This window comes from Anser cygnoides, chromosome 24, assembly GCF_040182565.1.
Source record: "Anser cygnoides isolate HZ-2024a breed goose chromosome 24, Taihu_goose_T2T_genome, whole genome shotgun sequence".
In the NCBI taxonomy this organism is placed as follows: Eukaryota; Metazoa; Chordata; class Aves; order Anseriformes; family Anatidae; genus Anser; species Anser cygnoides.
In genome coordinates, this window is record NC_089896.1 from 5,618,796 (window position 1) to 5,644,563 (window position 25,768).

Sequence of the window (25,768 nt, forward strand, 5' to 3'; positions counted from 1 at the left end):
CTCTCCACACAGTCTTCTGAATGAAATTAAACCCCGTGTTCCAGCCCGGTTATTCTTAACTCCTTCATTCACTGTTCTAACTTAACTTTCAGAGCTTGGGAAATCAAAGCCAGGTTTGTGGGCAGCAAGACTACTGGTGACTTTCAGGCTCCCTCAAATGAGAAATGGATTACAGACATCTTTGGTTCTCTCCATGTTGGCTGGACAAAGTCCAAGACATAAGTATCTGAAGAAAAAGGAGAGCAGTCTCCCAGGAAAAGCAGATCTCAAGTTACTCCCTGGCTGACTTCCTGCAGGCACTAATATATTTCTAGCAAGCCTTTCTGTGATGTTACTATGAAAAGCATGCTGCTTTAAGCATATGCACTAATGAAGAATTGGCACTTTGCACAAAAATATCTTTCCAGCTTAACCTAAATACCATCATCTATTCTGTAAAGGAGTTCCAAGGGCTAGAGATGACAGGAAAACAAGAGGAAGCTTAAGGTGTCACCCAGCTTGGTTTAGTAAACCGTAACAACAAAGGATATGATGAGGCTTCAAAACAAGCTGTAGATGATGAGATGCCCCCTAATGCTGCCAGGCCCCTAGTCCTAACACAGAGTTCATTGTGTTGCAGGATTCTTTATAATATGCTTCCCTCCATATAGCTATGCATGTTATCTTCACCAAGATGATGTTTTTAATAACTAGTCCTAGTGCTAATCCCTGTCTAGTTTTTCTTCCTCCTTGCTGGGTAGCCAGGTCTACGATGCCAACAGTTACCTGCTTTGTCAAGAAAACTGCTTTTCAATCTAGAATCCATATCTTTAGGGATTTTTTCCAACCGTTTTTCACGTTCTTGAAAATGTCCTTCTCTATTCTTGTCCTTTGTTGAAAAAGTCTCTTTGCCATTATCTCTCGTTATGCTAAAATCTTTTCGAATTGATTTAAATACAGGGCCCTGCTCGAATGGTGAAGTGAGATCCTTTTGGATTGCATTTTGAATCTGAATATCTTTTTCACTGTCCAGCTCATGGTCTGTAACCCTCTTGCCCTCTTCTAGATGGTCTTCAGCATGAATTGTGGAAGGGAGCGTGTCTTTTGGAGTGAAGTTTTGATCATCTTCGTTGTCACTCCCAACAACAGGTATGCCTGCCAGATCCCCCGAGTTCAGAAAATAATCGTCATCATCATCATCATCCAGCAGTGAGTTTTCAGATCCTGTTCGATTCTGTATTCCATACGATACGCTGTCAAGGGCAGTTGTTAAGTTGTGGTCAGTGTCCTCAGACATTTCTGAATCCAGGATTTCACCACCTAGGGAGAAGAAAACAACAACAATCAGAAAATTCACCAACTTTACATGTAACAAAGACGACTCTAAGTGTCCTTTGTTAATCTAATGTTGCAATTTCTTGAAGCCATTAAGTACTCTTGGACTAACATTACTGATGAAACACTGCTGACAAACAGTTCTGTCCCACTCACTACACAGTAAAACACTAGCTCAACTGAGTAAAACTAACCAAAGAAAGAAAAAACATTAACTTTAATTCATATCATTTGTAGCGTTTGTGCAGAAGGCAGTGCAGGGAGGGAACAAGTAGCAAGGGCTAAGAGAAGGGCAAGATAGCTTTTTTTGACAGCAGCGATACTTCTAAGTAGCATTTAGTTGAACTACGGCCTTATGTAAATAAATAAAAATACTTACATTTTTCTGTAATATCAAATACCGCATCAGATTTATCTTCAAACTGTAAAAAGGAAAGCACTATATCATTATCTCGGTCAGCCCGGATGCACTTTGCTAAAATGTACCCAATCAAAAACCAAACCAACATGAAGAATCACAACTCTTCCCCTTTCTTTTTTGCCCCAAGCAAAGTTCGACTTAAACTCTTGCACTACTGAGAAGTCACATTTACCAGAAGTTCAGAAGCACGCACAAAAAATGCCAGAAGAAAAACTGAGAATTAGCTTTGCTCAACTGAGGAGGTGCAGGAGAGACGGGAGGGGAGGGAACGTCAGAATTTTCACTCCTACATGAGATATTTGTATCAGGACAAGACTGTGGCTTCTGTACTCTCTGACACTCTACAAGCCTTCATTTCAAATAAATGTTATGAAAATATAGCAGCATGTACAGCTTTCATTAATGGGGGTGCACAGACCCAGAGGCTCAGTCCTTCTAACAGGGACCACCCCCTTTCCAGGAACTGGGAAGCCTAACGCTTACTTCCTAACAGTAACGAGACGACGAGTATCAGTAGGAGCATAACTGACGAAGAAACAGATGATGACTGAGCACTGCACAAAACATCTGCTTTCATTAAACATTCTCTGACAGATGTTAAAGTTGACAGCATGTCTGGAGATGTGTAAGCACTGAGAATAATTAAAGTTCTCTTTAGGATGTCCAACTCTTATTAGCATTCCTCATTTCTGCCTAAACAATAACAGCAATTAAGTCAGCTCTCCTTTCTCTGCATCTCCTGCTCTGTGCTTTCTTTCCTGGCAGGTCCCACTCACACTTCAATCCTTAAGCCACGTTAAGGAAAGTAATGGGATTTGACAGCAGAGGGATGAGCTCTAATTTCACTGAACTTGTTGATAAACTGGAGATTCCACAGGGCTGTGACGGGAAACTACCAGCTTGGTAGCAGCCAGCTCCAGGAAAGGATGACAACATATTGTCACGGGATCCATCTGATGGCAAGGAGTCCATCAGTCTCCTTCCGATATCGCCTGCAGGTCTACAAAGAAGAGTTAGCTCCTCCAGCTCAGTTGACACACAGGGAATAGCAAGGATGTGTCCAGCTCTGGAAATACCAAGACAATTTGAGACTGCACCAAGACTTTTCAGCTTCTCTGAGCAGAGAGAGTTGAAGCTGGAAAAGTGAAATATGGAAACAAAAGAGAAAATAACGTTATACTCGTCCTCAAGACTGATGCAAGTCTGTTCATCGCAATTACCTAGACGAATAAAAAAGTGAGCAAACGCCTTCCAGGAAAGTTTGCAAGGCCTGAGTTACTGCTAAAATGATCCCACGAGTGTATACGGAGGTGCAGGTTTAGCACTGATCCGTGAGTCCACTTGTAGTCAACTAAGTTTACGCTAGTGTAAAATTAATCCCCATAAATATTGGATATACTTAGTTCTAATACCAGATGCTGAGGACAAAGAGAGCGGTGCTGTACTGTGTTTACAGAACAGAAAAGGGAACTTGTTGCCATTTGGTAATAACATCAGAGCATGAAGCCTTGGGACACAAAACCGTCTAGCGTAGGTCCTTTTCTCCACGCTGATCCTCCTTGATCCTTTTCTTGCTTCCCAGCAGTAACGCCGTTTTGTCTGCAGAAAAGTCTCAGACAATTTGCTGGTAGGATGAGAAAAGATCTTAGTTGAGATGAAGCACTAGATCATCCTTTTCTTGAAGCAGATTTATATCAAAGTAGCTCCTTGACTCTTTTGAGATCCCACGTACCTGTGGGAAAGTATTCCAAGCTCTACCACAATCTCATTCGCTTCATATGTGCAACTCTCTGAGCCTCCCTAATTAACGATTTCATTCACAGAAACGACAAGGTACAACTTAGCACGTGTGGGCCATCTGCAAGTGCACATTAGGTGCTACCATAAATATTTTGAACAAGTCTGACAACATTTACAATCTATTTGGAAAGAGTCCAAGACATTTCCCAACCACAAGGTCATCCTCCAAAAAAACCCACGCTACGTTGGATGTCTTTGCTCTTCCTTTAGTGAGGCTGTCAAAGCAAGAGGTGATCTTGAAGATCATCTTCTTTAAGATGTTTTAGGATACAGAGAAAGGTTTGTGTTTGTGGTCAGAAGCTTACATTAGAACTATTTATAAAACAGAATTGCAGCATCTGATAACACCAGCAATCTCTTCTAAGCCACCATCTCGCTTCTGATGGTAACAGCACCGGCACTCTCACTTAGTGTAAATCCAAAGACCGGCAACCAGAGCAAGCGCTGGTATGCCTGTGTGTGTGGACACATACATACCTACACATACAGAAATATATTTATATCCTCAATAAATGACTTATTCCATAACTGGAGTATGCCCTGAAATGGGCTCATATATGTTTTTCTGAATTAGTGTAGGGTATTCTCTCGATTATATATACTTCTATTCCAATCCTGAATCCTGTTAAAATCTTGTTTAATGCCTTATCAGAAGGAAATTTTGTATATCAACAAAGAGGTACCTAAAATTATATATATCACCTTGTATCAGTTTTAAATAAGTTGCCTTTCATTGGATTATGCTCTTGCATTACACAGAAATCCAAGTAATAACTCCCAACTTACCACTACCACATTATTCCGTCACATCTCTGCCAGACAATTCCCCTCTCCACTCCTCACACTTCCTCCTTAGATGGCTGCCATTCACTCCTAATTCCCTTTATTTCTTCTGCTCAGATTTTTTAAGATTCAGTGATTAAAATGGAACAAAAGGACTCCAGAGGTAAACACGAAACTGATTCATCAGATGGCATTTCCTACGGGTCATTTGAGCCAGACCTACGAAGAGGCACCTCGATATCCCACACTAAGTCTTAGATAACTGCAGAACGGAAAGTATCCAGAACGGAAAGGTTTCGGTTACTACACGCTAGGCTTCAAATTCCCAACACAGCCCTCACGACTCGCTTCCAGCTTTAAAACTAAACTCAAGACTATCATACTTTCGAACACCTTCATTTAATCACTGCAGATAATATTTCGCCAGGGAGTAACTTAGTGATACTTAGTGCTTTTAAGGTAGTGAGCGTTCCCTAAGAGTTTAAAACAGAACAGTTCAAGCATGCTAGAAGGAAAATTAAATGTTTTAATATATATCCTTCTTAGTGACTCTGCCTCACTAGCTAGCATTGTACACAAAGCAATGCTCAGCCTAGGCAGGCTGCAATAAATAAATAATACACAAAAGGATGACAAAACAATGAGGTATTCCTGGAAGCTGTGTGTTTTTGTTAAATTAACTATTCTTCACAGCCAGAAAACGCTCTGCTTTTACAAAGAGATGTTCCACTAGGTACGTCATTCTACTTCTTTTTAACTGTATACCAGACTCAGTATTAACCCCTTCCTTGCTTTGAGCAGGTGACAAAAGGACACTGCTTACAGTTTAATACAATGTGCTAATCTGAAATAACTAAAAACCTGTTCAATTCTTTAACAGCATTCGAAGTTGCCATAGCATCCATAAATCTGACAATTAATAGATGTTTTTTGTATGCAAGTGTGCAATGTAAAGAGAGAAGCTGCCTATGGCTCCAACCTTGTTTTGTATGCAAAATAAGGTATACAAAAAATAACCCAAACCCCATAGCAACTTTACAGACATAGGCACACATCTTTCTAGCAAGTCTGCTGAAGTTTGATCTTAGGTTTTACTGCATCCATAAGCAAACTGTGGAAAGGAAGCAGACATTAAGAAAACTGCAATTAAAAATAGTCAGAGGTTTTTCAATTCCTTGTCCTTCCAGTTGCCCTGCACTACACACTGCAGCACACCTCCCCCTGGCTTCACAATTCAACAAACTGATAAGGAAGATGCAGGTCTTTCAAAGAAGTGATTTAAATTTTGATTGCTCTTCTTGAACCGGGGGCAGGGAGCCCAGGAAGCATCCCCTGACCTTTTCCACATGACACCCCTAGAAGGGATGCCGAGCAGGCAGCCAGCCGCGCTGCACCTCTCCTGCGGGAAAACCGTGCGGCACGAGAGCAGAATTCAGCAGCAGGTCTTTCCCGGAGCTGCTTTTGCCGAAACGCAGACAGACCTAGCGAGTCATACCTTCGCAGCACCTAGGGAGGGAAGAGCAGAGGGTAACAAAGAGCCAGCCTGCTGCAGATACCTGCTACAGGAAAAGAACGGCTGCGGCAGGAAGAGAACCCGGCGGGGTCAGGCGAGCCATAGAGCTGGGCGCTCGGCGCGGGCCTGCAGAGCCCCCTAGCCGCCCCGGCTCCACGCCGGACACTCGCCGGCCACCACCCAAGGCATCGGGGCTCCGGCACCCCGAGAGCAGCCCCGCGTTGGGGTGCCGGGAGGCTCGGCGTGGGCTCTGCTGCGAGAGCGCAGCTCAGAGCCTGCGTTTCAGGAGCAGAGCCAGGAGGACGTGAAGTTTGCAGATTTTGCAAGGTTTGTGCTCAGGCTTGAGCAGGCATTTGAGCCACGCTCAAGACTTTGAAGGATTAGTTTTAGTCACTGGTTTAGTCTAAGAGTAAGGAGACGGATACTACAATAGGTATTTCAAAGGCAAAATCCAAACCAGCATCTATACATGCAAAAAGACAAAGGCAGACATGTTTCTGTTTCTTGTGGCTCCTTACCTTCCTATTCCAGAGCTGCGGTTTTACTTTGCATCCTACCTCCTTACGCATCTGAAATTTTTGCGACTTAAATTTTACGCATCTAAACAACAAAGTTTCAGAAAACAACATTCAGGCGTGTGCTGCAGGCATTTCGCTTTAGTTTTTTATAATTCTGAATGAATCACCAGGACTCATGGGGAGCCGCTCGGCACAAAAGTGCATCAGCCCTTTCTATCCCCAGACTTTGCTGAGATTCCTGAGAGTCCTGAATATTCATGGGCTGACTCTAAACAAAGCCTCTGTCGACCTTATGGTCTGCATCTCCCCCAAACACACGCACACGAGCTGCAAACTGTTCCCAGCCTATATGGGGCCAAGCAGATGAGCCTGCCAAGTAACAGAACATTACTTGATAATGCCTTATCTTTTCTGAATGATCTTTTCTGAATGATCAAAGTTTTTATCTATACCTGTAAAGAACAGAGGGAGATTTGAGTCCTTCTCCCACTCCCTTCCCCCCAAAAAACAGGACTTTGAGAAGGAAACAGCTCCCTGCGGAAAGCCTTCACCTTGCAACTGTTTTTGCAGAGGCAACAGATATGACGTGCTGATCTAAAGCCCGCTGGATGCTCGGGCTCTGCAAATTAAGAAACACACACACCACAAATCAAGCAAACAAACCAAGGCATCCACAAGAAAGGCCTTCTTTTAAAAACAAATAATTTCTCTCCTCAAACCCTCACCCCAGCTATGTGCTGAGCTTTCCTACCACAGGTTAAGACACTCTACGACCAACCAGTGGCGCTGCGATTTGGGTTAACCTAAATCTCTACGTGACATTAAATTAGGACAACTCCTACTTTTCACAGCATACGCCAGAAAAACTAAACTGTTCAGAAAAGTTACATGGACGTAAAAATCTCCAAAACCAGACCTGGGTCTCCGTTATAACAAAGCCTGTTTCTGCGTTGTGGTACTAGGCGAGTAATTACTCCAAACCAAATATTTCACTTCAGCCGTGTATTTTAGCATCCCACAAGAAGACAGCAGTTCCCAGAATACAAGTGTATACTTACATATTTTGGCCACATCTTCCAAAAGCATCGCTATTTGGAAGATTATGTTCCGCAAAGCACACAGCCCCTTTTATTCCACTTAACTTAGAAGCTGAGTATCTCATTAATCGAGAGCCACCACCACATCTTTTAAGGGAAAGCCAGTCCTTATGCTACAAGGAAGAAACACCGAGGATAACAACCTGGGGCGCGAGGACCAGCACTATAACCCAGTAAAGATCCCTCTACTCAATGTCTCCCCCAAGAGGACAGTTAACCATGGTAGGAATTGTTTGCTACTGGTTATGTTAGTAATAAAAATCCACCTCTGTAAATCAAAGAAAGTGATATAAAACCCAAGTCATCTGCTTTTCATTATAATCTGCCCTCAAATTAAGAAGCCTACAAGCTGGCTTTGCATGCAAATCCGGACAATTTACAAATGTAGCACCTTCTGCTTGTTGATAAACACAGCAGGGATTATCAGCCCTCCTTCCCAGGATGGTTTATATGTTAATGGGCCCACACTGGTGAATCATCTCATCTACCATTAGGTACTGCAAGTCTTTTCCCTTCCTGTAAGAGTTCGGTGCCAACAACAACAATTGGTGGTGAACTGGAGAGCCTCTAAGTGTATGCAGTTTTCCCCTCCTTCGTTATTTTAGTTCTTAAAGAGAAAAAAGCAAACATGATCTACTTTATTCTTCAAAGGATCTTCCTAACTCAGGCTTCTTTTCGCCTGTTCCACTTCTCTTCCATGCTCCTGCCCAGTCCTATGATTTTCTCCTCTCCTGCTCTTATCAAAATTGGTATTTCTCTCCTTCAGATGGACAATTCCAGTCCCATTTGTAGCTGTTGCCCTGGTTGGCTTCTACTTTTTCTTTTCCTACGAAGAAGTGGCTCTTACAATAGGCAGCACAGTTGCGTGTTCCACCTTCTTTGCAGGCATTATTACAGGTATCCAAGGCTCTTCAGAATGAAATGCCTGAACCCCTGTAAAAACAGGCAGAAAGAACACCAATACTGTGTGATCAGAGCTCTCAGCGAAGCTCCTGCGATTGCTTCATGCCGTGCTCAACAGCTGCCCCGTGACATGAACCAAGATGTCCACACGATGCCTGAGAAATGAACTCTCGTAGCGAGACACCAAGAAGAGAGACCCACCTCTGCTCGATCCTTCTACCTCCCAATAAGTCACAGAGGTGAAACTTGCCTACATAATCCCACCCGCCCAACAAAACTTTCCTTAAACTTACTTAACCAAACAACTTGGTAAGTTTCTAGACCATGGAAATTTCGTGAAAAACCACAAAAGTGTCATTTTTTCATGGAACACGACAAATCCTACCAGGCAACATTGAACTTACTGAAGACACGTGTGAATTTTTGAGTGCGTAGCACCTCTTTGAATAAAGCTGAAATCCGTTTACTTTTTAGATTGATTTAACAAATATCAATGTACAAAAGAGTAGGAAGCTATCGAAAATTAATGAAATAATGTAAGTACTCCAAAATTTCTCCTGTAGGAGTAACTATGTCCAGTTATCCTAATTCTGCCTCAGGTTCTTCTCACCTAAATTTAGACAACTAAACATTAGTTGATCAATCTACTGATTCAGGTTTTCTCTCTTTTCGATGGAAATGAAGATGCAATCCAGAAGCAATTCTTCCTGTGCTGGGACTTTGAGAGATCCCCATCTCTTTTACTGATGGCAGAAAGAGTCCAGAGAACCTTGGCAAGGCCACACAGCTAACTTTTTTATGGATACAGCTTACAAACAAAGATTGCCAATGGAAAATATACTTATTTCTACACTCTTGAGATTCCAAACACACTTTTCTACCGAAGCATTACTAAGTTAATGACAGTACTGTCAGAGGGCAGAAAAGACTCACAGGCAGATTTCTTCATCTTCTGTCTGTGACTATTCAACAAAATAAACCATTCCAATACCCACTGACTACGGTTTGGTTTCGTTTTTAAAAGAACACTACAGATAATTTATATAGAAATCCTCTCAGAACTTCAAACTACTTCCAAAATTATACACGTGCATCTAAAGTAAATAGCAAATACGGTAACCAAAACTAGATACATAGCATTGTTCCTCCGTTAGTCTTTACAGAAAGGACAAAATATAGCATGGATCGACATACAGTTGGATATATAGAATATAGTTGGGTCAATACCAGTTTGGGAAAGTAAAATTTAGTCTAGGAAAGTACAGCCTAACATCTTTATTTCCCATGAAATTTCTGAGTAGCACTTCCAGAGTGAGAGTTATTGGAAAAGAGTGTGGCAGCAAAGGTCATCTACGCCAGGTCTTGAGGTTACCGATCTGCAGCCTGCTTAGCACTTAAATCCGTCTCCTTTTTCCCCGATATGGCTAAACCACAGCTCATGATAGCAGATTTCAACTTATTTCAGACTCAGCTGTGATGTGACTTTTGCTTCACCTTGGCACGAGCTTCTACAAATAACGTAACTGCTCCAGCAATCAGCAACATGCAAGGATTACTTTATCATGGCCTCACACCTACAGAGTTCATGAAGCACTTTCCTGACCTTTCCAGTAACAGAGTTCTTTTTATCCCTAAGTTACTTTCCCAGATTGAGTCTTGCTCACTCTTTTTTTTCTTTTTCCACTGGACAACTAATTAAAAAAACAACCTTGTGGGTGTACTGTAGCCATCTCCCTCTTCTGTCCCAGCGGAAACACTTTTTTTCTATTAGAGCGCGCAAGGCAGAACACAGGCTAAGATGAGACACAGAGAGCACACAATTCTGCTGACATGCCCTTGATGAAATATGCTCTGCTGGAGAAACCTTATTTCGAGGAGTTTGGATGATCACAGAGAATAAATGTTATGAGCAAAAGCAGGAGCGAGTGCTGCTTTTATGCAGCTACCACGCCGTTACAAAATGGATGATGGAAGTCACCTGAACAGAGTTAGTCATTGACAGAAAGCCTTGAAGAGAATTCACTACGTGAAATTTGCTACAAGGCATTTATGGAAAAGCCGAAGGGAACTGGAATGTCTGGCAGAAATGATGGGATCCAACTGGAAGAAATGATGGGATCCAACAGTCGGTAGATTAATAAAAAGTTGAGATAACCGCTTTTAAGAATGTTGGGAGTGATATCATAATTAATTTCCAGTATTCTAACCATGCAAGCGGCCTTCAAGTGGGCATAAACAGCTTACTTTGTTTTTCCTTATTTTATACCATGTGAAAAGCCCTAACATGAAACACTGGGATCATTTATGCTTCTTTTACATGGCAAGTTCAAGGATTATGATGGCAAAGCATCCTTTGAGAGCTGCACAAATCCGTTTTCATTGTCTTTGCCCCATTTAAGAGTAGTCTAGTAGCAAAACTTTCTAAATGAGATGATATCCTTCAATCTTTGAATAAAGCCACGCAAAACTTAAAATCTTTTGCAAGACGTAGACATCCAGGTGTTCACCTATTCACACCAAGTTGACTTCCAAGAGCCCAGGGGTCAAATTTCAGCAGCTTGTACCATACACCACAAATTGTCCTGCCTCGTTCAATGCATTGACCAAGTATTGTTGTGAATAAATGGTCATTCTACTCATAATGCAAACTGTTCCAGACAGCGATATTACATATTAATTACAGTTGATGTGCCACAGATGTTTTAATAAAAAAAAACTTATAAAGTTAATCTTGATATTACTCAAAAAGTTGAATATGTTGATATATTTTCTTTAGAATATATTATATAAAATATGTATTTATCTATATATGTAATTTATTTAGAAATTAAAGATTATAAATTAGGTTAAAGTAGAAATTAACCTTCTCTAAAACAACAACTTAGCCACAAGAACTTTAAGGATGCTATCTTACACTGGCAAAACCCTTGTTTTTCAGTTTGTTGCTCATTGCTTTGGCTTGAGCTAAAAGATGGCACCTGCTTGTTGATGCATTTTGCAAAACGCCAGTCTCGGTGCATGCACTTCTGGAATAAAAACCTTTGCAAAAGATTTTAATATTGAGAAGGACACCATCACTTGCAAAGTTCCTCTCTGAAGAAATTATTAAATCAATCTTTATTTGTCCTATACAAAGGAACAAATTTTTTGCTAACAAATGCTTGTTATTCCTTGGGCACAGCATTTGAAAGAGTCTGTCATCTTAATTACCTGTAGCACGGGAACTGGACCACATAGGGGAAGAGAAATGGGATATGCAGGTTTTCCAAGACCTCATCACTTACTGTTTTAATGGAAGATATGTAAGCGCGCTGTATGTACTGCATACTAATCTAATTCTTCCATCAGTCACCTGAGCAGCCTGGAAGGATTCACTTCTCCCCATGTTCCTCAAGAACATCTTGGTGCATAAGCTGGTTTTGAGATGGGGAATGATGAAGAAATTCATCTCTCAGACTCTGAAAATTACACACTGATAGAATGTGGTGCCTCGGTGCTACTATTTATATTAAAATCTCACAGAAGCCTTTCTGGCATAGGTCAGATCAACCTTGCTGTCAAACTTGGGACCAGAAAGGTCTTTTCCTTCAGGCTAGATTGGCAAACTGTTCCTTACATATTTGCCTGTGGCAAGTGCCACTTTCCTCGATCATCTGTAAATTTTACCACACACAGTCTCTGCTTTTGCAGGAACCCAGCATGTTGTCAGTGCCAACAGCACGTAAGAGGTTTTCCGTAATGCCCACAGGGACACATGGAGTAACAATGGATGAAGATTTCGGGACTTACTACTTAGCAGATGATTATCTAACCAATACAAAACCAGTTTTTCCTGAGACCAATGAAGACGATACTGACTCGAAGGTGCTTTTCTTTGGTATTTCTTAGCTGACAGTTGGCAATCTTAAGAAGAAAAAAGTGGTTTGTTTTTTTTTTCCATTGGGCAATGCCAGGTGACGTGTCAGCAGGTAAGACGTGCGTATCAAGGCAATGGGCACGATGAGACCACTAGATGCCAAGATGGAGACTGCACAACCTCTCTGAGCAACCTCTTCCAATGCTTGACTGTCATCATGATATAAAAGTTTCTCTTTATGTCCACTAACATCTCAGTTACTGGGAATGAAGTTTTATTTAAGATTTCTTAAGTTACTGTCTTACATCCAGCTACATCCCTTCAAACTTCTTGCAGACAGGCAAAATCTTGATCCTCCAGTGATACATAGTTCTTGTGAGCAATCCCACAAAATTTTATGAGTTTGCTCATTAACAACTGCAACTGGTGAAAGACATGGCTTTAAGACAGTTCAGCTGTGAAGTTCACTTCCATGACTGCAGCATAGCCAAATGTCTGTGCAACTCCTTCAATTGTACCCTGGAAGGTCAACCATTCTGCTTAGCAACAACTAGTTTCACAGTGATCACAAGTTTCACGTTCCCTGCAATAAATTCAGTAAGCAACTCTTCTCAAGCACAGGAATGGGAAACTTTAGATAGTGTTCTTGCCTTTTGCAAGGCTAGAGAATGGGAAAACTTCTTCATCTTTGGGAAAAGGGATCTGGACAGCTCAGAGACTTGTAGTAGCCTACAGACCCTTCCATACAAACTGAAATGCCCATTAGCAGTAACTTAACCTCACTTCTATCAGAAAGTTTTCAATCAAATGTTACAATGCGTGCCAGAAGTTGGCCTTCACTTGTTGCAAGACTACCATGAGCACTGCTTAGAAAGTTATTTTCCCTCGGTTGCTTCACGGGCTACAAGACACGGGCAATAAAGAACCTTCCACTTGTTTAAAGGATGAAGTGTTTCTTCAAGCAGAGTCAGATGCCCGCTGTACTTACAGACCAAACCACGACAACGAAGGGCCATGTCTCAGGACCAGCACCGCTAATGGTCCTGAGACACTTGCAGTCCGCGATGCTTGCCGTCCGCGTACCTAACCGCTGGATGGAACTGCCATCTTGACGGCCCGCTATGGTTTGACAAGGACGGGTGAAATACATCGACAAAAAGCAACAAGAACATTGTGGTTTGAACAAGTTGGCCGGCTGGCTGGCGATGACAGATCCTCGTTAGCCGTTAAGTTTATGACAGATCCTCGTTAGCCGTTATTAGCTCAGCGACGCCAAGATGCTGATCAAAACGATGCCTACATGCTCTGCTGGGGGGGCAACTGCAAGAAATCTGCACAAACCTTGGGGGCAGCCGGATCGGAGGCCCAGAGGGACAAAACCCCTCACTATGCCCACCACGGCAGCCCGTCCCCAGGCCGGGGGGGCCCCAAACCCCGCGCCCCCACCTGCCGAGCCCTCCCGTCAGGGTGCTGGACAGCGGCGCAGTGCCCAGCAGGCTGCACCCCTCAGCCCCCCGCCCGCAGCCCCCCGCCCGTGTCCTCCCCTGACGCCCCCCACTCACCCTGGTGCAGGGGCCGGGCCCCTCCTCCTTGGCCTCCGCCATGTCGCGCCCCCCCCTCAGCTGTCCCGGCCCGGGGGGGCTCCTCGCTCCCTTTCAACCTCGCGTGTGTCCCCCCCCCCCCCCCCCCCCTCTTCTCGGGGGGGAGGCTCCGCGGGGTGCCGGGGCCGGCCCCGAGCCGTTGCCGTGGGCTGGAGGGGGGGGGTCCCGGCGGCTCCCTCAGGGCGGAGGAGGAGGAGGAGGAGGGGAAGGGGGGGGGGGGGGTCGGAGCCGCCAGGCCGCGAGCCCTCTGCCAGCTGCGCCGCCCAGCCTAGCGCGGGGCCACAGCGCGCATGCGCCGCGCGCCTGCGCGCCCCCGCCCGGGCCCGCCTCCCCGGGGCAGCCCCGCGCACGCGCGTTGGGGGCACTTCAGGGATGAAGGGGGACGTGGGGGGGGGGCATGAGGGGAGGGACATGGGGAACATGAGGTGGGGAAGGGGATGGGGCAGTGAGGGACCGTCTGGGCAGTTGGGCAAGCGTTGTAGGGCTTCGACCGGCACCATGGTGGCCAAGTGGCCCATGAGGTTGTGGCATGGCCGCCTGGCCTTGCCTGGCCTCGTGTCACCTAGATTTAGCTCACCACACTTGGTGTCATGCACCTGGCCTCGTGTCACCTGGAATCCCTTGGTGGCACTTCACCCGGCCTCGTTTCACCTAACCTCACCTCACCACACTTGGCCTCACCTCACCCAACCTCACCTCACCCACCTCACCTCTCACCCCGCCAGAGGTCGAGGTCTCCGACATTTCCAGTCCCAACGTGTCCTTGCCACCTCAGAGCAGCACACAGCACCCACCCACCGCCCGCCACCCAAGCCGCTGAGCACCATGAGGCTGCCGTGATCGGTCCCGCGGTGCAGGGTGAAGCAGGATCCCCGCGCCTCCCTTTATGGAACACTGCAGAGGTTGGCGGTTTGGACCTGTGGCCTTCCTGTTGGAGACGGTATGTATTTTATCTATTATTGCAAATAAGTAGTGATAGGACTAGAGGGAATGGCCTCAAGTTGCGCCAAGGGAGGTTCAGGCTGGAAATGAGGAGACATTTCTTCTCAGAAAGAGCGGTCAGGCGTTGGGCCGGGTTGCCCAGGGAGGTGGTGGAGTCACCGTCCCTGGGGGTGTTCAAGGAGAGGTTGGACGTGGGGCTTGGGGACACAGTTTAGTGGGTGACATTGGTGGTAGGGTGATGGTTGGACCAGATGATCTTGGAAGTGTTTTCCGACCTTACTGATTCTAGGATTCTATTTGTTCGCTGGGCGGGATGCTCCACACTCTACAAAGCGTAATTTTACAACGGTAGCGCATCACAAGCCAACTGCAGTGAGAGGATGTCATGCGCCTCTGAACCCAAGTCGGTTCACTCTTAATTTTGCACTGCTGTGGAGTCTAGAGCTCTTCCTTCCTGTGCTGAAACGCCTGCACGGTGGTTTTGAAAACTGCATGGAGTATTTGCAGGACATTTGTTTTTTTTCACTTCATTGGAATCAGCCTACGAATATAGACAGACCTGTTTTTTATTTATTGTGCCCCTACTGTATCACTCATGAATGAACTATTATGTAATTTTTTAGTTAATTTAACGTTTGTTGGTACAACTGTAAACCAGACATGCTTTTAATGTTGGAATGGATGTTTTATATTTGACCGCATTTCTCCTCATCTGGCATCAATCAAAAGTTCATGTGAGGGTTGTTTCTACCAACTCGGAGGACATAATCCCATGAAGATTTGCGTATCCCTTTAACCTGAAATACCTGAGAGGTCACGTTTTGGTTTCAAAAGTCAATATAACTTTTCAAGGTTAAAGCCTAAATATTTAAAACATTGTAACGTTGCCTGCCGTTTTAATACTTTCCAATACTTAAGACACTCAAAATGTTAACAAGACATTAGCCTATTACGAAAAAATATGAAATTACAAGTGAGATACAGATTGTTGCTGTTTTTGTTGACTGTGAACAGTCAAACATTACTAGCACCTACAAGTAGTTGATAAGAACAATGTGTTCCTTTCTCCTTACTATTTAAATAATCTAAATGCTAATTAAAACTTTGTCTTAAAGAGAAATCTCCACTTCCTAGCTTTATCTGATTTGCACAGTTAAAGGGTGGTATTAAGCAGCAGCAGCTGCATTTCAGCCGTGAATGGAATGAATCTTATGTAAACACTGTCCTTCGTCTGGCCTAAAATGTTAGATACATAATATTAGGATTCGTTTAGGAAATCCTGTCAAGTCTTTCTTTAGAAGTGGCAGCATTCCAATGGCAGTGAAATAATTAATGAAAGTAATAATCTAATAAGTTACGAATAATGCTTTTCACATCCTCAGGAAGTAGCTCTCATTGATATGTCATTTTGTGAGATTTCTTAAGGAACTTGGGATTCTGTATGTCAGAGGATGTCACAGGTAAACTGTGAGCTTGATGTGAAATTAAGTAATTGTTCAAAAATTACATTTATCCTTAGATAGCTGTAGATGAAAAGAATGAATATTTTAATCAATTTAATGTGCACGAGATATAGTAGCAATCAAAGATTTTTATATGGCAATATTTACATTAGTTTTGATTCTCAAATAGCTAGAAATTCTAAGTACAGGGCTGCCACATATTAATTTTCCATCGGAGACTTACTGAACATGTACAGATTTCTCAAAGTGTAGCAGCACAGATGTGTTGTACATGTGTAGATGATCTAAACACTGAAAATGCACCTATCTTTGAAAGGGATCTTCTAGCATGGCAGAAAATACAAAGAAAGAGGGAAAAAAAGGCAAGAACCCAGTTAAAATATAAATATTTATAAATGATCTAAACAATTAGTAACGATGTTGAAAAATCCAACTATTCAGAAGTCAGGAGAAGGACCTTAAAAGATGAGATTAGTTTACGAATTAAGAGTTTAAGAATAACAAACTTGTTTTTTTTCTTTTTGACCTCTGATTTCTGAGACGTTATAGTGCGCTGCCCGCACATTTTCAGGATTAACTTTAGGAAGTGGCAGGGGGAGGGAGGGAAGAAGTTGTATGCGTGTTTGTTTGTTTGTTTGTTTTAACTAAACATTTATTCTCTTGTAAGCACAGCTCCAAAAGCTCAGGCATTCAGAATAACCTCAAATACCATGGGACTTCCAGTAACATCAGAAGGTTTGACAAAACTATTATTATAATTTCTTTGGGCTATATTTTACATTTCTATAGTATTTTATAAAATGAAAATTTCAGATAATTTGCTCAGAGCATGCTAACGTGACCAGACATCTTTATTTCATCGCATGTTTCTCATAAGTAAATCAGGGAGCTGATGGAAATATTTTGAGCTTTCGATATTCAACTCACAATGCTTTCAGACCACTAAACAAAATACGTTGTTAAAAACAGATCCTGTCATTAACATGGAGCACAATAAAACCAGATGCTACTGAAATCTATACCTGATGGTAGGTTTGCTTAAACTGATAGTGTGGACAGACGAGAGGGTGACAATAAGCGCGGAGCATTTAAAAGTCTCTCGTCACTGGTATGTATGCTGTGTAGGCATATCTCAGGCCTTTGAATAGGGCACTTGAACTACTGCAGCATGTTTTCCAGCTTGTTCAGACCTGACTTAATTTTGACTCTAAATGAGCTGTGTATGTATTAATGTGGCTAAAAAAGACACTGTATAATATGTAGATAATGTGGTGATGACTAGTGTAGAACAGACCCAGATAAATGCCTGGATAAGACAGGGAAAAGATAAGATTTTTCCACAGTGTATTGTTTCTGAATTGCTTTTTAATTTACCCCTGGAGTGCCCATATTATAATCTGCTGTACCATTCTGCGTGAGACTATTTGTCTTTAAAACAGTGACATTTAAAAAAGAAACCATGAAACTCCTTTCGCATGCAGGCTGCAGTTCAATGAACTGGATGAATGATCTTTCCACATACCCACAGGCACGTACAGCTGAATATAGATCACCCAGAAAACCTGCCAGCCCTACATATTAAGATTGAGACACTCCCTCCATCCGAGCTCAGGTTCTGTTCAGAGAATTGCAGGTGCTCCGAGTACTGCTGCATGCTTTTGGCCAGACACAAATTACCAATAATGGAAAATCTTGTTTCCTTCTCGGTCAGCTCAGTGAGTATCCTAATAGGACAGGCTTTGTAGGGTGGGCTGAGAAATGTGGCTGGTGCACATGTTGCACCCCCTTTTGGGGTCAGGCAGAGACTCAAAAGCACGCTGTAGGATTGCTGTAAGAATGGACAGTGCCAGTTTGCTTGAAGCAACGCAGCACTGTGTGGTTGTGGGCCGGGATGACCTGAGAGCAGGGACAGCAGTGACCAGGAGGCTGAGGAAGCAGAGCCTGGAGAAGTGAGGGAACAGGAGAGTCAAAGGGAAGGAGGCCTTGGAGTTGAAATGCGTTGATTTGGGCACTTCTTTGTCTGTGGCATTGGGAGGGACTGAGACCAGAGGCGACGAGAGGCCAACTCTGCATCAAACGTGAAGAGAGGCAGTAGGCAGTGCTAGGACAGGGAGCAGCGGCTTCCCTAAATCTCCGTCCACAACCAGAGGAGGCTGCCTGGAGCTCCGAGGAGGCAATGCTGGGGAACGAGGTTAAGCGTCGTCCCTGGGCGAGGGAGCCCACGGCTGGCAGCTGTGTGTGTGGTGCACTCTGCCCTCAGCCTGGAGGCACCCACCCAGCGGTGCCAGCTCTGGAGGCTGAGCTGCCAGCACCCTTTTCTGTCCCGGAGATGGGCAGAACTACCAAAACCACTTGGTTTTGGATGGCACCGCTGCAGACGACACGAACAGCTTCCAAGGCAGGGCTGCAAGCACTTGAACAAAACCAGGAGATGTTGCAGAGGGAAAAACGTCCAGTGGAGTCTCCTCTTGGTGCCCAAGCGGAGCAGCGCTCCAGGTGGGTTTGTCTCCCAGCACCAGGGTGCCCCGGCTTTGTCCCCCAGGGCCTTGGCCACGGGGCCAAGCGGGATTTGCATTTCCATGGCACTGGTGATGTCAGGGGCCTGCACAGTGAGGTCCCCCGAGGCTGCAAGGACAAAGGGGATCTAGATGCTTGGAAACAACAAAGATCAAGGAAACAGAGAAGGCAAGTTTTAAAAAGCAACGCATTCAGAGTGCTTAGTCATAGATACACGAACACAAGAGGGGTGGCAGAGGCCTATTTTCATCCTGAAGCTCCCCCTCACGTCCCAGACTTGCTCGGCTGTGTTTGCTTTTGAGATAACATCCCCTTCCCCCACCACCCACAGATTACTGGAGGAGCAGCCGTTGAAATTAAAAAAAAAAAAAAAAAAAAAAAAAAAAAGGCAGTTGCCTTACTCTGCCTGCAGGAGAAATGTCAGGAAGTGTCTGATGGTGGGTGGGATGAAAGGAGGAAGCTGAACTCAAAAGAGAATATTCTAGCTCCACTCGTGCAAACAAATGCCCCTCTGTATTTTGCTTGATAAGAAGGGACAGTGGCAGGGTCTTCCTGGGTGCAGGCAGGACAAGCATGGAGTGGTTGCTTACACATCTCCCAGGGATTTGATTTGTACATGCTGCATTATCCAAAGCACTCTGTGAACTGGAGGGTGAAAAGACGTAAACAACTCGGCAGAGAGACGAGCATCATCAATAATTAATAGTGTCTTTTTGTAATGGGAATGATCCAGTATTAATTATGAAGTTAATTTCTATTTGGATGAATTTGTGGGTGTGTATGAAATTTGGACCAGAGTTTAAGTTCAGTGCAATCATGCTTTTATTCTAATTACAATCATTATAAATCCATTCTGCATCTCCTTTCTAAGTCTAAACAATACAGACTTCTGTTTTCAAACATGCCAGACGTCAGTTTTTGCACACCGTCTATGGCAGCTCTCAGGTCCCCTAAGTGAATCTGGTTGTAAATACAAAGGAAATTGTTTTCATTCATTGCCACTCTGCAGCCCCACAGAAATGTGAAATTACGCCAAGAACGCAGATAGTCATAAATACATTGGGTTTCTAAAATCACACAGCCAACGATGATGAAGAAACTTAATTGCATACATCATGAAATATTTAAATAGATAGTGACCAACATGTGCAAATCTGGTAGCTAGACTTTTACAGCTATTTCTGTACTATAAACAGCTGATGCTGCTCTGCGCCAGACTCCCCATCTTTTTTACTCTGTAGCCTTAAGACTTGTCAGTATGCCATCCACTACTCACTAGTTCTTGCAGTAGTTTTTGAAGCTAATTTTTGCACTGGGTGCTCTGTTGTGAAAAAGTATGGCAGACGTAAAAAATGCAGAGGGAGAAGAGCACTGGGCTTCTTATTTAACTGCATAGAACTAGGAGCTAGATATATCCTCGAGGCATTGATGCAGCTCATCCATAGCAATCACAGGAGGGTAGTACAGAGAGCAAACAAAAAACTCATCTTCTAAGTATTCTTATGTGGTCATTAACTACTTTCCAGCTACATTCAGGCCTTGTTTATGCTACTGCTGTAGATTTATGGGTAAGGTTTTACAATGAAGATTCAGTTCGTAGTAGCAGAAGTTTAGACCAGGTTCATAACAGATTCTTGTTTCGAGACATAAAAGAGGTCATACCAAAATTTTCTTTGCTTTTTTGTCTTTGCTTTTGTGTCTTTAGTTTTTGTTGTTGTTGTTTTCACCTGCTGTTGTCTCCTTGCTGAAAATGTAAACTCCCACCCCACATCAACTTCCTTCCCGCAGCACAGCCCTGCGCTACTTTGATCAGCAGTGGATGAGTTAGTGTTGGCAACCGAGCGTCGTGTCCGAGCGTCCAGAGTAATAAAGGGTGAGATTAGAAAGAGCTCAATGAGACATTGTTTCAGGCTGCTCCCAGCCTCTGATAGGCGTTGTGGTGTGATGATGTGTAGAGGGTACTATGCGCCTTAATAAGATGCCAAAGCTAATACTGGGAAAAAAAAAAAAAAAGAAAGAAAAAGGAAATGTTAGATTTTTGCAAAATCTAAATGTGCTCAAGGTCACAAATTTTGCCTGGGATAGGTGTTAGGTTGTCAGACCTGTAATTCTCTGGGAAGTCTACTCTACTATGTTGGTGTTACAGCAGTATTCATTTTATCTTTGCCTTCTGAGAGCTACTGAAATTTGACATGAATAAACTATGGAGGTTTTGGCCAGTTCTGTTGTTTGGAGACCTTTTCTTGATTCTTTATTGAAAGTTACGTAGGAGTGCCCACTTAGAAGTGCTGATGTGACTACATGACATTTCCCAAACACAGGGTAAAGCTGTTGATTTTAATACTTTTACCATTTTCATGCTATGGAAAAAAAATAAAAATAAAAAATAAAAAGAGAGGTTGTTTGTTCTCTTATGGTTATCTTTGCTGTATGTTTCCAATGTTCCCTCTTTTGTTTGAGTTTATGTTTTGGAAATAACAGTGGATTAAAAAAAAATAGAAAAGACATTGTCGGTCTTTAAATTTTTCAGAAAGTCGTGGCAGTCAGATTAAGTAGCACACGAGTCTACTCACTTTTTCTGCCCCATTGATATTCTTTGCATAGGCAAACATTAACCAAAACTTCAAGTTGGAGCCGCGGGGATTTTTGCAGAGCTGATGTATTTTTTGTTGAGCCCATCTCTTTGTACACGGGAATGAAGAATAGGATTATCTTTAACCTTCCATTCTTGTCACACAGTTATTGTCAGCAACAAACCTTTAAATTATGTTAATAGAAGACGTGGAAGTTGTTAATGTATGGCAGCAGGATAAATCTGAGTTATGCATATCTTTTGTCTCTTCGAAGCTCAAGGAGATGTATGGAGCGATTGCTGTGTCATACAACTCTGCTGAGTGCTTCCTGCAAGCCAGTAAGCATCCTTAACTCCAATTGACTTCACTGGAAACAGAGGGCTCTTGGAGCCTGTTGGAAGACACACTTGGCACGCTCAAGTGTGCCTTCAGCAGACATGCACAATATGTACAAACATTACTCTGGCCACTGGCAGAACACAGCTACTGCTGAGAGAGGAGGAAACACGCAGCTAGGGGAGGGAAAGCCCAGATGTGCCAGTCCCTGAGACCCCAGAATCCTCTTCTCACCTTCTTACGGACTTTGTGATCTTGGACAGGACTTTCCGATCTTGGAGCTCTCTATTTTTAAGTCAGGGTATGACGTTAAAAATGTGGAAGGTAGTGAGATGGTCACTTAAAATGGCAGTGGGAACTGCGTGATTATGAATAATAAATAGCTGTGCTTGCTTCTTAGGTTATAATAGTGGTGTATAATGTTTCCTTCTTGGGTTCAGTGATGGATTCATGGTTCTCTTTTCAGGCCCTGTCCTTGTCTTACCCATCCAGTCTCACCAACCAAATTGTCCCTCACAAACACTGGAACACATAGCACTGTTGAGGAGAGAAGGAATGTTCTTGGATCTGCTAAACACTGCAAAGTAATGGTAAACAGGCTAGAGATTCCCCTACGACCTCCCACACCAGCTACATTGCCCATCGTGGGAAGAAGGGTAGAGAGAAGAGTGAAAAGGAAAGGAGAGGAAAAGAGAAAAGGGAAAGGGAAAGGGAAAAGGAAAGGGAAAGGAGACAAAGTTCCTCTTGCACTTTCTCATGGCTGTACTGAATATTTCTTTTGCAGAAGACCTCGTTTATGTGACTTTGATGCTGTTTGGATTTTGATAGAGGACTCGGAACTTCTGCTACTTAAGACATTTCAGGAATTTTAATTAGTTCTGAGACATTAGAAATGGAAAATCCTGAACTTTAACCCTTTCAGGTTGAGAGAACACAGTCTCCAGCAGAATTTGTGAACTGTGGGTGCCTGTAATGGTCAGACAGCAGACTTCCCTGCAGATCCTATATTATCTTTTCTGTAGACTCTTCAGCCTGATTCAGATCTCATTTATTCCACTATAAATCAAGATTATATCCAATGAAATCAATGATGTTACTGTGCAAAAACAATCAACCCTTGCAGTCGTTCTCTGCATTTGCTTTACTATCACTGTAATCTCTTATCTGGCCCTGCATTACTTTCACTCATCTGGGTTAAAAAATGGCCTGCGGGCATATTTGTCATAGTGTACAGGAAAAACCTCTCGGAGAGCAGATTTAATCAGTACTCAAGCAGGGAGTGAAAACAGTGGAGGAGGGAGGGAGAGAACTCTCATCATCAAGTGCCACAGGAAAGTTGCTGAGCATTCTGCTGTGGGGCTGAACGGCTGTTGCAGCTATTAGCCACTCCTTTCATCCCCTCTCTGAGCATTATGCACCAGAGGTTGCTGTAGGCATTTTACTTTCTCCTTTATTCTTTAAAGGTGACGCTCTTATTCATGAAACTGTTGAGCCCTGGAATAATGAAAACGTTCTGCAGAAATCCCTGCTGTTCCAGACAGGTTTATCAGAAAGCACCACAGACTTGACTAGCAGAGCCTTTAGCAGGCTCCAAATTTCTGGGTGTCTCACTGCTGTGATCTCTCTGTCTGCTCCTGTCTTTTGCTTCATGATTTTTTTTTTTAAATTGCTGAACATCGATGTCCAGTTCAGTGTTACTACGTGAATTTTTGCAAACAGCCATTAAACTTTCCTCCTAGATCAAAAAAATGCCCAGGGAATACCCAGGAAATGCAGACACAGCATCTCCTCACAACATTTAATTGCTTCTTTTGGTGGTGTACTTTACTGCGACTCGTGCAATTTTAGTATTTGTAGATGGGAAACAGAACCTCATGGGGTAATTATTCTTACTTAGCAGGTTGGACACATGCAGCTCTTCCCTCCTGCAATTAATAATATAGAGATAGATAAGATTTCTTCATGTCAGTTTTTTGTTTATGTTTATAGGAGGAGGAAATGGATTAGGGAAAAATTATCTAAATGAACCACCTGCTGAGATCCATGCATTTCTTACCTGGAGATTACCCTTCGCTTGATGGCAACTGAGACATTCCTAACCTCAGACCTCCATGTCAGCCTCATTCCTTCCTTCAAATATTTCTTTCAAAGCCTGCCACAGGTCTTTTTCTCTCTTCAGCTGCAGACCACTGAAGTTGTCCTGATGAGTTTCCAGTCTCAGGCACAATGTTTATTTGGAGTGGGACATGCTGTGGAGAACATCCTCTTTTTTTTTTTTTTTTTTTTTTTTTTTCTATTAGAACAGCAAGCTGCCTAGTGTGAATATTTACAAAATCAGGTGATTGTTAGCAGAAGCCATTTTTATTTTAAGTCCTGGAACCTATATTGGTGTTTGTTTGATTTCAGTGCCAGGGTAAACATTCACATTGCAGTTACAGTGTTACAAAAGCAGGTACTCATATCCAGGCCACTACTAGACACATGGAAGTTTAAAGCTACTTTGTAGACTTCAGATGAGTTGTCCGTATCTATGCGGGTCAAGGACTGGAATTTTACTCACTATTTCTTTCAAAGGATGATAAAAGTGAATACCTCCCTAAAATATAGTTCACTTGTACTTAGGACACAACAAAGGTGAAAACAACTCTTTTATACTCAGTATTTTTGTTGCTTTCTGAACAGAAACAACCAAGTGTTGCAACGAGGCCGTGCCAGTTTTTGTGCAGTAGGAGCCAGTCCCAAATTTCTTCTTCCAGCGCTTTAACCTCTGAGACACCTCGTGGTGGAAGCGTTTACTGCTCGTACTGCGGGGCTGACATCTCAGGGAGAATCCATTTTAGAACAGGACTTGGGGCTTTCTTTCTGCTGCAGTTGGAAGTGGCTAAAGTCATAAACCTGGTGTAATACCGATTTGGGGAAAAGATGGATCTCTAGCAATTTTTTATTTTAAAACTTTAAAGCCACAGGGAAATTCATTTTGTTTGAAGCAATGAAGTCTGCCTTTGCCCAGGGCTTCACAAATATTTTTGAGATAGCTTGATAATATTTTATCACAGCAATGCAACAGTTACAGTTTCTGTCCACATAAGGCAAGCATGTGGCTTTCACTTGGGCTTCACATAAAGTTTGTTTATTGTGATCTGAAACTGAATGTGAAACATCAGTGGGAGCCTGGGAGCCTCGATGGAGGAAAACCTTCATTGAAAATGTCATGTTGTTCTAACATTATCACACTAAATGCGTCTCCAGTGCAACACCACTGAAACCAATGATGCTAAATACATGGAAAGTACTTTTGGCCTGTTTTCTGTATTAGAATGTGTAATTTTGTCACCATAACTGCTACAAGTTTTTACAGCATCTTTGTTTTTCTACTCAGAAATCACAGACACGTATACCACTGAAAGAAGTGGTTTACATTGTTGTAAAATTGGGGGAATTGACATCCACTTTCTTATCAGCGAAGGTGATGAGCACAGAGCTGTGTCCTTTGTTTGCAAGGCGCTTGCAAATTGCAATGGCTTTAATCAGTTGAAATATCCATTTCTGCTACTTCCCTGTTAGGTTTTTCAAACAAAATTGGGTGAAAGCACTCGCAGCCGCGACCTCCTGACAGGAGTTGTGCAACACCGCCCGCTTCGAACGAACAAATAGAAACTCGTATGGCAAATGTGCTCTCAAAGTAGGAGGGAAAGGCGCCAGCTGTGCTGAAAGGAGCCAAAATCGTTTTGAAAAGAGAGCTGAGACCCAGATTTTATTCTATTTTATTTTATTTATTTATTTATTGTTTTTTCTCTCAGCTAAAGCCTGCGGCTGCTGTGACACGAACTCCTCAAGGCCCCGTTCCCCTGCTGTGGGGCTGCTGAGACGAGGCCGGGACCCCCGGGGTTGCCCGGGCGCCGTAGCCCCGGCGGCTTCGCGCCCGACTGACTCCGTGGGCAGCCAATCAGGAGCCGCGCTTCCGCCCTAAGCTCGCCTCCCGCCGCTCAAACTGCCCAATCAGCACGCGGGAGGTTAACGGATCATCGTTCCCCTATGTCGGCGGTCAAATGAACCAATCGGCTGAGGGCAGGCGCTTTACCAATAAGATCAAAGAGTTAGGGGAAGAGGGGCACGCGATTGGCCACTCGG

General features: G+C 43.4%; 1 protein-coding gene across 6 annotated transcripts in view; it reads right to left on the reverse strand.

Moving 5' to 3' along the window:
• Positions 1 to 13,919, reverse strand: part of LOC106038019 (zinc finger MYM-type protein 4) — a 46,199-nt gene extending 32,280 nt beyond the window's left edge. For 2 of the 6 annotated variants that reach the window (XM_066982676.1, XM_066982674.1), the window contains exons 1-3: positions 13,768 to 13,916; positions 1,694 to 1,736; positions 766 to 1,299 (exon numbers count right to left, since the gene is read on the reverse strand). In XM_066982676.1, the coding sequence (XP_066838777.1) occupies positions 766 to 1,299; positions 1,694 to 1,736; positions 13,768 to 13,809 (619 nt within the window). In that variant the 5' untranslated portion in view covers positions 13,810 to 13,916. Of the gene's footprint in view, positions 1 to 765; positions 1,300 to 1,693; positions 1,737 to 7,837; positions 8,380 to 13,767 lie in introns of all 6 variants that reach the window. The other 4 variants (XM_066982675.1, XR_010826504.1, XM_066982677.1 and 1 more) reach the window with 4 other exon arrangements.
• Between the last annotated feature and the right edge of the window lie 11,849 nt (positions 13,920 to 25,768).